The following is a 13,590-nucleotide window of genomic DNA, read 5'->3' as shown; positions in this document are numbered from 1 at the left end:
AAAATATTTGCGGATGTTTTAGCAAATAGATTTAAAAAAGTATTAAATGAAGTAATTCATAAGGACCAAGCAGGCTTCCTCCCAGGTAGACATTTGTTTGACAACACTAGGAACATTATCGATATTTTGGAACTTTTACAAACAAATATTAATACCAAAGCAGTGTTAATTTTTATTGATGCGGAGAAGGCCTTTGACAACATTTCTTGGAAATTTATGAAGAAAAACTTGGAAGGGATGGGAGTGGGAAGGGGGTTTGAGAATGGAATAGAGGCAATCTATTCAGAACAAAAAGCTAAGTTGATAGTGAACAATGTGGTGACAGAAGAACTTCATATTGAAAAAGGAACACGCCAGGGGTGCCCCCTATCCCCTCTGTTGTTTATTTCGGTTCTGGAGGTTTTGCTGAATATGATAAGGGAGGATCGGCAGGTACAAGGAATACGGGTCGGAGCGAAACAATATAAACTGAAAGCATTTGCAGATGACTTGGTTTTAACATTACAGGAGCCAGAACCTAGTACAAAAAGAGTTTTGGAATTGATTCAGAAATTTGGTCGGGTGGCGGGTTTTAAGTTGAACAAACAAAAAACCAAAGTGTTAGGGAAAAATTTGACGGCTATTGAAACAGAGGGGTTCCAGAGGGAAACGGAACTAAACATTGTTAAAAAAGTGAAATACCTGGGGGTCAATCTGTCTTCTAAGAATTTGAATCTATTCAAAGATAATTATGAAAAATGTTGGTCAGAGGTTAAAAAAGACTTTGAAATTTGGTCAAGACTGAAATTATCCTTGTTAGGCCGAATTGCAGTTATAAAAATGAACGTTTTGCCAAAAATGTTGTTTCTGTTTCAAGCCTTGCAGGTCGTGGACAGAGTGGAATGTTTTGGAAAGTGGCAGAGGGATATCTCTAGGTTCGTCTGGCAGGGCAAAAAGCCCCGAATAAAGTTTAAAATATTAACTGATGCAAAGGAGAGAGGGGGGTTTGCCCTGCCGGACTTAAGGTTATATTATGAAGCTGCGGCCTTCTGCTGGATGAAGGATTGGATCTTATTGGAAAACACTGATGTCCTAGATCTGGAAGGCTTTAACAATTCGTTAGGTTGGCATGCGTATTTGTGGTATGACAAGGGGAAAACATATGGAATGTTCAAAAACCATATTGTCAGGAAAGCAATATATATGGTCTGGAAAAAATACAAAGACTTATTGGAAAGTAAAACTCCGAGGTGGATTTCACCAATAGAGGCCAAAGCTCGGAAAACAGCCAATATGGAGGCACACTGGCCAAAATATTGGGAAATAATAGAAAACATTGGAGGTAATTGGAAGTTGCAGAGCTTTGAAAAACTAAAGGATAAGGTGCAAAATTGGCTACACTATGCCCAAATTAATGAGGTTTTTAAGCTAGATAAAAAGGTAGGATTCCAGGTGGAAAAATCGAAACTTGAGACAGAGTTGTTAGAACCAAAGACCAAGGTATTATCGAGAATGTACAACTTGCTGCTTAAATGGAACACTCAGGATGAGACAGTTAAGTCAGCCATGATAAAATGGGCTCAAGACATTGGTTACAATATTATGTCCGAAGACTGGGAAAGGTTATGGACCACCGGTATGAAATTTACGGCATGTAGTGCCTTGAAAGAAAACATTATGAAAATGGTATACCGGTGGTACATGACCCCAGTCAAACTTGCTAAGATATACCATTTGTCTGACAATAAATGTTGGAAATGTAAGGAGGCTGAAGGGACATTCTTTCACCTCTGGTGGACTTGTCCAAGATTGAAGGCCTTTTGGGAAATGATTTATAACGAGTTAAAAAAGGTGTTTAAGTACACCTTCCCCAAGAAACCAGAGGCCTTCCTTCTGGGCATTGTCGGCCAGAAGGTGTTAAAAAAGGATAGAACTTTTTTTATGTATGCTACAACTGCAGCAAGAATTCTTATCGCCAAGCATTGGAAGACCCAAGATTTGCCCACACTGGAGGAGTGGCAGACGCAATTGATGAACTACATGGAACTGGCCGAGATGACTGCAAGGATCCGAGACATGGGAGAAGAGGCAATGGAGGAGGACTGGAAAAAATTTAAAGACTATTTGCAGAAGTATTATAAGTTGTATGAAACATAAGACGTCGTATGATTGGGAACGTTAGCCCCAGCAATGAAATTTTATTATCTATGAAACTGACAATATTCATGAAAGAATCAAAGTTTAAACGGGTAAAAAGGATATTATGTTATATATTTAGAGTAATTGGAGAATAAGAGATTTAAACTTAAATTGCAATTGAAAATGTAAAGAAACACATGAAATAAGGGTATAATTTGCTGGCAAATTTTATTATTAAGAATGCACTCATGTGGGAGATGTGGGGAAGTCCAAAGGAAATTTGAAATAAGTTGTTGAAATGGTTGAGATTTTCTGTTTTTTCTTCCTTTTTGTCTTTAGCTCTGTCTTTTTTTTTTTGTTCTCTATGTAATTTGGAAAAAATGTAATAAAAATTATTATAAAAAAAAAAAAAATAAATGGAAGAAAGCATATTTGAATGCTGTGTGTCTCCAAAAACAAAAAGCAGGAAGTCAAATCAGAATTTTAAGCCGAACCTGTAATCTCTCTTCCCTTCACAAACATTGTTCCTCCGGAGCAGGGAGAGGATAGAAGGACGGACGCTCTGCTTCCCCCTCTACTTGCCTGGAGGGGAGGGGCTTCCCCTGCTCTTTGTTCCGTTTGAGCAAACACAGTAACGAAACAGAGAGGGCGGGCAGTAAGACCCTGAGGCAGAATGCAGGAAAGCAGCAACTTCCTCTCTCACGGAGCTCCCTTCTCCCTGAAGCGCGGTTTGATTTTTGCCTCATTTTTCGGCTCCAGGGACCACACATTCGCTGCATAACACGCACAGACATTTCCCCTTCCTTTTTAGGAGAAAAAATCTGCGTGTTATAGAGCGAAAAATACGGTATATTAGAAGAAAGAAGCCTAAAAGATTTTTCAAATTGTGCATAACAATGAACTTACTTGCTATCTGTTATATTCTCTCTCTTCCTTAGGGTATGAAAAGGGCCTTTGGATTGAACCAATGAATTTGTGTGCAAATTTCAAAACTGTACAAGCAGTTCGAAGTCAAAGTCTCTTTATTTTTCCTTGATGCAGTTTGCAACTGTTTGTATTTATATGTTAAGCTGTGGGCTATTTGGGTTCCTCTAGGTATTTTATAAAATTATAGCTATAAACTGGAATTATTTGATAAGTTGATATAAGCCAGCACACACTAAGAAACTTAGTGCACTTTTGAGACAAGTAAATTATTTATTATTATTTATTATATTTATATACAAAACAATGAATAAAAATGCAGGGGCCATTATTGACAGCAGTCTGAACTATGTCTACCTCTGTGAGTGTTATTGTTAGTCACCTACTTTTTTGTACCCAGTTGCATGATCTCAAAAGCACAGTCTTCGTTTCACATAAAGACATCTGCGCTGGAGCTTTCAGTGCAAAGAAGCAGTGCTGGTTCAGTCTAGAGTGAGAGCTACTACAAGAACGGAACAAATTAAAGAACTCAGATTTCCCTTTGATAAAGCTAACTCCAACTTGCAAAGACTGGACGTTACCAAGAAAGGGAGAAACGACTCCAGGAGGAGGGAATGGCCAGACGGATCGGGGCAACTCCTGTGTTACAAGAAGAAGGACTTAGAAGTTCTGTGAAAACTGAAATGCTTGCAAAGAGATTATCGTGATCTCAGAAACAAAATTTAGTTTCTGGAAAGTGTTTGACTGGGGAAGTTGAGTATTAACAACTAAAATTCTGGACAAGCCTACTATGATGAAATGAGAGGGGGGAAAACACTCAGTTGAAGTTTAAATTGTTGTGTAGTTTGGAGATAGAAAAACTGAGGATGAAAGAATGATTACTGAAAGAAACATTCAAAGAAACACAACCTGTTAAATAGAGCACCTTAATGCTTCCAGGGTAGGGAAAAACCTGGCCATAACCCCATTTATATGGATTTACAATATTGACCATTTACAGTATATTTAAAAAGTTCTAGTCAAACAAAAAAATGAGGATGGGTTAAAATATGAAGACACACAATGTTTGGCACAGAAGAAAATGTGATGTATGTATTTTTACAGCATTGGTAATAGAGATACACTTTCTTCACCTTTAAGAAAAGTTACAATAGCAAAAAAATAAAACAATCTCTTATTGGGAATGTTTCTTGACGAAAGATTGTTCAAAGATAGCCATATGGGATATTAGGAGTATTTCTTGGATGAATTCAAATAACTTTTTGAATCGGGTTTAATTAGTTACACATAGATTTAACTCTAATTAATGATGAACTGCAAAGAACAGGATAAATCTTCTTAGCCATTAAAAAGTACAAAGCTAGCTAAAGGAAAAGCAATAACCTAAAAAAAGAGTTAAGAATCAAATGCAAAAATATTTTCATAATACCAATCTAGAAATATAGAAAACATGCAACAATCATGCTAAGTCAAAAATGATCTCAAAGTGGTTAAATTCATGTGATGTTGGGAGAGGGGGGGTGATTTTTTTTATTTAAAAAACTTGTTGAAATATCCATCCCCCACCACCAAAGACAGAAGTACAGTGCTATTAATATGAACTTATTAAACCAACAACCTGCAAACTTTGAATTGAGCATGACCTACATGGGAAAAGTAGGATTGGACAACTTTATATTAAAAATGGAAAATGGAATTATCTATGCAGTGGTGGATATAGTACAATAACAAATCCGCCAAGAAATATGTTCTTGTCACAAAAAGGGCTGTGAGAAGTAATCTGAAATAGTAACTCATTGGCAGTGTTGTTCACAAGAAAAAAAAATTAGCCTTGAATAAAGCTTATTATATCAGCCTCAAAAGTTTTAATTGCAGCTTTGGGAATCAGCTTACAAGCACAAGTAAAATGTGTGTTTTTGCTTAAAAATCTAGAAGTCTATACTCTGCAGAAAATGTTATTGGGCAACTTGAGAAGCAGGTATGTTACAAAAGCATTATACAGTGGTACCTCGGGTTAAGTACTTAATTTGTTCCAGAGGTCCGTTCTTAACCTGAAACTGTTCTTAACCTGAAGCACCACTTTAGATAATGGGGCCTCCCGCTGCCACTGCGCCGCCGGAGCACAATTTCTGTTCTCATCCTGGAGCAAAGTTCTTAACCCGAGGTACTATTTCTGGGTTAGCGGAGTCTGTAACCTGAAGCGTATGTAACCCGAGGTACCACTGTATATGAGAGTAAAGAACCTTAGACTAAAGGTTGAAGAAAAATGTTTAGCTGATTTGGAGCATTATTCTAGAATTATTATTTTTTAAACCAACCCTTCAATATGATTGAACCACCGTATTGTTGTTATATGGTGTAGTGGTGGTGGACTCGTAATCTGGTGAACCGGGTTCGCGTCTCCGCTCCTCCACATGCAGCTGCTGGGTGACCTTGGGCTAGGCACACTTCTCTGACGTCTCTCAGCCTCACTGACCTCACAGAGTGTTTATTGTGGGGGAGAAAGGGAAAGGAGATTCTTAGCCGCTTTGAGACTCCTTAAGGGGATTGAAAGGTGGGATATCAAGTCCAAACTCCTCCTCTTCTTCTTGCAACAATTGGTTGCTTCCTGAATTGGCAAAACTGAGTCGTGGTGAATGCAGGTTGGACTTCAACTTGAAATCAGATCTCTGCTGAGCCATGAACCTTGGAGAGGGGGGACCCTTATTGTTTTATCTGTTGCATCTTGACTGCTGAATTCAGGCTCCATGCAGATGATGTTGACTTTATTTACAAAGTTATACATAACACCCTGGCAGAATTCCTAATGCAAGTCTGCACAGTGGTTCTTCTAGTCCTTCCTTAATAGTAGCTGCCTATCCCCCTGTTGCACAATGTCTACAACTTTCATACCAGGTAGGCAATTTTTTATATTATTTTTAAAGGTAAGTATGTACAGCTCTTCATCTTATGGCTGGAAAGCATATGTATGGCACTTGGGTTCCGTGATGGAGGAGAGGCAGGATATACGGTAAATATGAGACATCAATAAATAAAGTATTTATTCCAGAACAGTTTACAATGCAAATTAAAACAAGGAACAGTAATGACGTTCAACTATTAAGAAACACAGATATTACTTATTCCCAGGGTTTTTAAAGTATAGCATTGTTCCAATACATAAAATGCAAATTATTAAAATCCCCGAGTAAATGAAAATGCCTTAATTGAATCAGTGGAACTGTTCAACCCAAATGGCCCCATGCAGAGCTGGCATCTGATAGGCAGATCTCCTTGCCTCTCTTCCCTTGGGATTAGCAATTTTTAAAAAATAAAATGACAGGCTATTGGAACGTCAGGGGAGCTAGCTAGCCCATTGTAGCATCTGCCAGCCAACCTCTGTGCCATCACCTGCCTGCCTCCCATCCATCCAGCTAGCACGGAGGGAGAGCAGTGGGATGGCAGGGGCAGAGAAGCCCCCTGAAGGCACCTGGTTCAGGGCCTCCTCAAACATCGGCACACTTCCGAATCCAATACCTAAAAGATAATATAATATATGCTTCCCCAAGGTGTTGGTGGAGATGTTCAGAAATTGGATCGTATGTCCGCCTATGGTGTGGTTGTACTAGAGGGCAAGAATTTGGGGGCAAGGTGAAAGATAATAAAATGGCTGTAGGTAAGCCTTCCTGGTGAGAGAGTGCTGTAACCAGAGTGTCACAGTCTAGCCTAGGATTGTTGTGAGGAAAAAATGCTTGGGGGAAAGGATCATGTACAACACATTTATCTCCAACAGATTAATGGAAAGAAATAAAATGTAAAATATATATAGTTGGAAATAGTACAAAGCAAGCCATCCTGCCCTAGTATTCATTGTGTGCTGCCTTGCAGTGTCCACACATACGTAAGATAAGTTGCCTCCAATATTCAATCTTTAGATTAATTTTATAGAGACCCTGGGAAGGCAGCTAAGCCCAACTGAACATAATGAGATTGACTTCTGAGTAAGCATGCATTGGTTTCTGCTGTGAATACAAAAGACTGGCTGACATGAAGTAATTTTTCAAAGGAAACTAATAATTTAATATTTGAAGAAGACACCGTTTTGCCCCTCATTTGTTCCATCCACATGCCTGCATTTTTTGCATGATTATCAAAAACTGAAAGAAAATTGGCTATTCCCACCTACCCGAAGCTAGATCTGACTGCGGGATACAGTCTGCGGAACTGTCAATAGTCACGTTTAGAAAGCAGAATGGCAAGAATCTGTATCCGCGCCTCCCAAGCCGGGAGAGCATGGACCAGAAACTCGAACAGTTTGCTTCTTGTTCTCCGCTCGTGACTTCCTCTGCAGCATGGGCGCCCGAGCACCCACAAAATTCCCCATAAAGGGGCTGGGCACCCACAAATTTCGGTGCCAAGGCCGTGCACGCTGCATGGCACCCATGCCCCTGGTACCCATGGTTCCGCAGCCATCAGCGTCGGGTCTACTCGGCCTCGCCTGCCCGCTTTCTCCTCGATCAGTCCTCCGTCTGCCTTCCTTGCTGCGCTGGTTGCTTCCCCTTCTGCCTCCTCCCGCCCTCCCTCCTTTTTTCCCTTTTTCCTCCTGCAACTCTCGCAGGCTCTCTCCGTCTTTCTCCCCTCCAGGCCCTACTGGGCGCTCCGCTAACCCTTCTAATAGCGACCCACAAGAGCGGAGGAGCGGCCTGGGGAAGGCCGAGAGACCGCGGGCTCCCAGCCACTGCAGAGGCGTGACTTTTGCGCCCCCCCTCCCTTGCCTTTGGGCAACCCAGAGCTCTTTCTCGGCCGGCCCTTCGCTCCCCGGCGGCGGCGGCGGCGGCTGCTCCGTGGTGCTGAACGGACAGCTCCCTGGGCGCGCAGGGGCGGGGCCGGGCCGAGACCGCCCCTTCCCCACGAGGCTGCCGGCGACCCGCGGCTTCCTCCGTCCTTCCTCCCGCCCGCCCGCCCTCCCGGGGCAGCCACTGCCCCGCCGCCTCTGCCGCTCCCTGGAGGCTGGAGGTGCGCCGGCCTGGCCTTGCGCTCGGCGTCCGGGAAGCCCCTCCACTGGAGAGAGGCGAGGCTGGGGGCGCCCGGCTGCGCGGCCCTCGGCGTGCGCTGCTTCTGCGCGCGACCTTCCGCCTCCGATCCGGGCCGGGCTGCGGCGCTGCAATCCCTGCTGACGCCGCCGCCGCCTGGGCTCGCCGCTTCCCATTCGCCCGCGCCGCTTCTCCAGCCCCCTCCCCGCCGCCTCGTCCTTTGTACTTTCTTTCACGTGTTCCGGGCGGGCGGGCGAGGGTCGGTCCGGGCAGGGGAAGAGGAGCGCTCGGGCGGGCGGCTTCTCCTGGCAAGGCGCGAAGGGCCCCGCGGGCCGTGCGTGCGGCCCCCGCCCCGTGGCGCCAGGATGGCCGAGAGGAAGCGGATCTGGAACACGGAGGACGACCTGCCGGTCTACCTGGCGCGGCCGGGCACCACGGCGCAGACGCCCCGCCAGAAGTACGGCGGCATGTTCGCCTCGGTGGAGGGCGCCTACGAGAACAAGACCATCGACTTCGACGCCTACAGCGTGGGCCGCAAGGGCTCGCGCACCCCGCGCAGCGGCAGCCGCCACGACCTGCTGGACGGCCCCCTCGGAGACAGCTACAGCGAGACGGCCAGCGACGTCAGCGAGATCTCGGGCTCGGTGGTCAGCTCGCCCAGCGGCGACAGGGAGGCCCGCGCGCCCGGCGTCGAGATCCGCTACCCGGCCGGCAAGGAGCCGCCGCGCGGCGCCCACAATGGCAAGGTAAGCGCGGGGCTGCCCAGGCCCAGCAGGCGCCGCCCGCCCCAGTCGCGGCTCCCCCTGCAGGGCTCGCTGCGGAATCGGGGAGGAGACCCGCGCCAGGCCCGGCAGCGCCGGCAGCAGCAGCAGCCAGGCCAAGCCAGCGCCCGAGGAGGAGAGCGGGGAGCGGCGGGCTGGGTTCTCCGGGGCTGCAAAGGATGTCTCTCGAGGAGGAATGCGGGGGGAAATGCGGGCATCGCGATCTCTCCCGCTCATCAAACGTAACTTGGCCCTTAGCTAGCATGTCAGGAATATACGCAAAAAGTGTTTCCCCGCTGAAATCTGATTTTATTTGCTTCTCTGTCTAGCTGTCGTCTCATAACCAAAGGTCTCTGAGTGACAGTCAAAGCAATTCAGCATGCAAATTCAATAAAACCCACAGTGCTCACTAATACAAAACAGCCATATCTTAATGATGGACCACATCAGAGAGGTCTAGAGGGGGGGTGTCTTGCCATCTGGACAGCCAAGACCTCCATATACACACTGCCCAGGCTTGCATCAATGGGAGGTCGCTTCCGGGCTGCTAATGCAGGGTCTTGACTTCACCCCCGGAGCTGCAGTCCCCTATCTCTGAAGATAGGATGCCTACAGCCAACGATAGCCAGCAATCCCCTTCCTTTGCAAGTCTGGAAGAAAGCTATTCAGTGGAGGCTGCTCACCTAGGGTAGTCAGATGTGCATGTAGGTGCTAAGAACTTGTGTGCAGATGCTCTGAATATTAATGCCCTGTGACTGAAATGTGTCAGTATCAGTTTCCCTTTCCATGATTACTTACATCAACTTATCTCTGCACGGCTGCCATACATGTGTGTTGGGGAACAGTCTCTTTTAAAGCACTGTATCTTACCTCTATGACTAACAGTTTAGGTAGTAGCTCAAGCAGTTGCAAGCCCTGCAAATTCAAGAATTTTTGAATTCTATAAAGTCAAACAGTCTTCATCTGGAGTTCTGGTTGTGCAGTTCCAGCTTTTCTGAGCTCATCAATGGGCAATGGCTTCTCTGTGCTCTGCTTGACCTTTCTTTCAGAAAAGCTGAGCACTTAGCTAATTTCTATTTGGAGTCACTGGAGCATCGAAACACTCAGTCAAGTTTGGTTATGGGGGTTGCGAGCGGGTGGGGGGGGACAATGACTAATGAGCTGATCAAGAAACCCGTCTTGATTGGCTGCCTAGTAACCTTTTGTTAAGGAAGAACATCTAGCGTTCAGTTGTCATGGCATGCAAGACTTGGGAAGGTTAGTTCACATACACTAATATCATTCGTATGCATCCAGATATTTACAGTTATCTCCTCCCCCAAATGAAAAATCAATTGTCTTTCAAGGATTTGATCAGAAATGGAAGCTGTTGAAAGAATGGCATTGTTTTATTATTGTACAAGAAAACTTGCTAGTGATTTGTGACCTGCCGACATCTGTATGTCTTCAGCTGTGCATTGCAATGAACTCTGGAGAAAGGGAAGAATGTAAAATTGTAGCAAAACCTTTTGAGCAAGGTCATTATTGGAATTCTTCCAGATATTGAAGCCTCCAGAAATGTATCACTTTTTCAAGGCCATAATTTGTTCTTGGCAGGCGGGAAATTAAAGGGAAAGATGTTTCCCGCTATCCCTACTGAAACCCATTGTGACTGCAGTTAGCCAAGCTTATAACAGTCCAAACATCCCATAATCTGCTCACCAAATAGGCTGGTTGGACTTGCCTGCCATTGCAATCCACCCTCTAAATATCCAGGATCTGTTTCTTCATAATATTACAGACCCACTGAAATTAATGGACCTAAATTAATCATGTCCACCAACTTGAATGGGTCTAGTCTGAGTAGGACTAGCACTGGATACAACCCTTTGCGTAGGATAATGAAGAACATAATTCTGTTTGGGCATTCCACTTCCCTCAGGCAGTAAGGGAAAGCAGGGATGGGCATGTTAGCTCTGGGCCCTTGTTGCCTTCCACAAGTTGGAGCAATAATTTCAGGAGCAGGACCCTACTCGGTCCATATATGCTTTCCCTTTCCTGATTTAGAACCCTAGAAAAATCAGGGTTCTAGATTTAAGATAACCAACTTGGTGCTATGAAAATATGGGAGGAAGAAAAAGTGAACTGAGTTAATACTGTGGCCAAAGTACTGATTTTCAGATATGTCTTGAAGCTGGCTATTAGAAACTGCACAGAACTGTGTTTTAAGAAGCGAATGGCATGAGAGAGAGTTTGTCTCCCTCCTATATGAAATTGTCATCACTGAGCATCATATTGCTAGGAAAGTCATAGAGAACCAGTCCTCAACTGTTGTTTAGACATCATGACACATACACGCTAGTTACATGTGTCTCCTCAGCCCCATTGTTGTTGCCCATCATATGAAATGTGGTTTTGCTGAAAACATGCACCAGTTTACTTGGTTCTCATAGTTATATCGAATTTTATTTGTGTGTATACGCCTTCTAGTAACTTGGTTCTGTGTGCTCAAAAGGGCAGCTTAAAAGCTCTTGCAGACAGAGGGTGGCCTGTTTAGTTCTCCTTTGGTGGGACCAGCTGAAAAGGCGGTGGCTGTCCTGTTCCTTCGGGTGCCCAGAGACAGTTGAGGAGGTTGAAGGGGGCATCTCTGCCTCTGATTTCCCCTCCAGTCCAATGTCTGGTCAAACTGGTTTCGCAGGGATGTGAAGCACCCCAGAACAATATGGGGTGATGATGACAGAAGCTAAGAATAGCACCAGCCTCTTCCCCACCTTGCAGGGCCGGCTACCCCCAAGTCAGATCTAGCAGATCCTGAAGCTGGTCTTTCTTTTTCCCCTCCCCCGCTTGTTCCCGATGAAGCTCTTCGCGGGGAGGCGCCATTTTGGGGTTGGCCTCAGGGGCCCCCGTGCCCTGACCATTTCCCCCTCTCGGGCAAAGGGCGCTTCCTTCCTCTGCAGCCAGAGCGGGCAGCGGGCGCCGTCCTGCACCTTACAGGACTCTTGGGGGGCTGGGACACAATGGCGGCGCCCACTCTCGGCCAGGCCCTCCCGGGGCCCTTTTCTCCGGCCGGGGCCCGAGCGGGAGGCGGCGTTTTCCGGCGCGAGAGGCAGGCCGGCCGGCTCCGAGGAGGCGCTTCCTGGGTGGGGAAGCGGCCTTGGCAGCTGCAGCCCCCGCAGCCGCCTCTAGACGGAGCTCGTCCTCGCCCAGTCCCGGGGGGGGGGGGAGCCTCTCCCTCGATCCGCCGCGCCCCTCCCGCCTGCCTGGCGACTCCTCGGCCGGCGCCGCCGCGCTTTGTTGTGCCGCCGCCGCCGCCGGGCGCGCCCCTCTCCGCAGCCGGAGGCATGTCTGGCCACCAAGGCAAAAAGAGCATCCCGCGCCTCACGGTGAGCAGCAGGCGCGGCCCCTCCGCGCGCGGAAGACTCCCTTTGTCCGCTGAGCGGGGGGTGATCGCCTGGGGGGCCCACGTCGCGTGTGCCGCCCTGAGGGGGTTAAACGTGGGGAGGGCGGGTGGGCGGGCGTCCCCTGGGGCCGCGACGGGGCAGCAGCGCCCCTTCCTGGCTGCAGAGGCGCGGAGCCAGGCGGGCCAAGCAGAACAAAAGAGCGCGGGGAGCCGGGCGCGCGCCTGCAGGGCAAGGGGGCAGCCGCCCCCGCCAGGCTGAGCCCCTACCGGGCGGGGGGGGGAGCGGGGCGGGTGTCTCCAGCACAGGATCCCAGGCGGGGTTTCCCAAGGGGGCTTAATGACAGAAGCAGCGCGGCTAAGAGTTCCGAGGGAGCTTGGATGTCCATCGTGGAGGCGCCCTGGGTTTTCCGAAGCGGAGCAGCCAGCCCCACATCTCCCCATGCAAAAGGCATTGGGGGCGCTTCCCTCGGCGCCCCCCACCCCCCACGGGCCGGAGCCAGCCGCGATAGAGGGAAAGGGGAGCTATGTGCTTCCTCGCGCAGCGCGGGCGCAGGCCTCCGCCAATTGCCACGAGGCTGTCAAAAGGTGCGCGGCGTAATCCTGCCACATGCTTCCTTGGAAGCCAGTCCCATTGTGTTCAACGGGGCTCACTCCCTGTAAGTGTGATTAGGGTCGCATGTTTGGATTTCCTTTAAAGGGCAACACAGAGAAGGAAGAAATGCTGCCGCACAGGAAATTGTGAAGTGCACAAAAGGCTGGCTGCTCTAGGGTGGCAGGTGGCGCATTGTGTACTATTCACAGATAGAAACATAGGGATGTGATACAGTGCGATGTCGCTGTAGCACCACATGGAAAAGGAGAAGCTGTGGCTGCCCACAAGTTTTCTTCTGAAAATCCAGGTATTGCTGGGAGCAACCAGGAATCCATCTGGATATTATTATTATAAAATTTATATACCACCCATACCCATAGGTCTCAGGGCAGTTCACAGGATTTATTTTAAGCAATAAAGAATGTACTTGTTTCTCTTTGAGACTCCACACGTTTATCCAGACACCCAGGGTTGTGCAAATCTATTTTGTTAAGAATCTTGCTAGACTTCTCAAGGTTTCATGAAAACCTCTCAGATTTATAGCTTAGGAATAAACTTAATGTTTGCTTTAACTTTCCTTGTGGCAGCAACTGGTTGTAATGTGCAGATGTGTGGACTGTCTGTTTCCCCAAAACATTGATTAGTTCCCCCTCTGAAATCTGACAAACCTCCAAACCTGTTTCAAATTGCAAGTTAGGTGAAATTCTTGATTGCAACCCTGATCACAACATATAGTAAGGTGTAGTTGGTTCCAGAGACAAATTTCATTAGGGGTTAGTTCAACAAGTTGCCGAGAGCTTAAGG

At 47.1% G+C, this 13,590-nt stretch overlaps 2 protein-coding genes across 8 annotated transcripts in view; both read left to right on the top strand.

The window, feature by feature from the left end:
• JAKMIP1 (janus kinase and microtubule interacting protein 1) overlaps window positions 1-13,590 on the top strand; it is a 327,688-nt gene that overhangs the window by 85,358 nt on the left and 228,740 nt on the right. For 5 of the 6 annotated variants that reach the window (XM_082238525.1, XM_082238526.1, XM_082238524.1 and 2 more), the window contains one exon: window positions 3,057-3,849. In XM_082238525.1, coding sequence (XP_082094651.1) covers window positions 3,057-3,089 — 33 coding nt within the window. In that variant the 3' untranslated portion in view covers window positions 3,090-3,849. Of the gene's footprint in view, window positions 1-3,056; window positions 5,207-13,590 lie in introns of those variants that run through there. The other variant, XR_014223631.1, reaches the window with a different exon arrangement.
• The window catches only part of CRMP1 (collapsin response mediator protein 1), a 36,008-nt gene continuing 30,790 nt past the window's right edge, over window positions 8,373-13,590 (top strand). Inside the window, exon 1 of one of the 2 annotated variants that reach the window (XM_082238536.1) lies at window positions 8,373-8,800. In XM_082238536.1, the coding sequence (XP_082094662.1) occupies window positions 8,420-8,800 (381 nt within the window). In that variant the 5' untranslated portion in view covers window positions 8,373-8,419. Of the gene's footprint in view, window positions 8,801-12,047; window positions 12,178-13,590 lie in introns of those variants that run through there. The other variant, XM_082238537.1, reaches the window with a different exon arrangement.

This window comes from Podarcis vaucheri (assembly GCF_965113315.1).
Source record: "Podarcis vaucheri genome assembly, chromosome: 9".
In the NCBI taxonomy this organism is placed as follows: domain Eukaryota; kingdom Metazoa; phylum Chordata; class Lepidosauria; order Squamata; family Lacertidae; genus Podarcis; species Podarcis vaucheri.
Note: the sequence above shows the minus strand (reverse complement) of the source record. Positions and strands in the feature narration are given on the sequence as shown.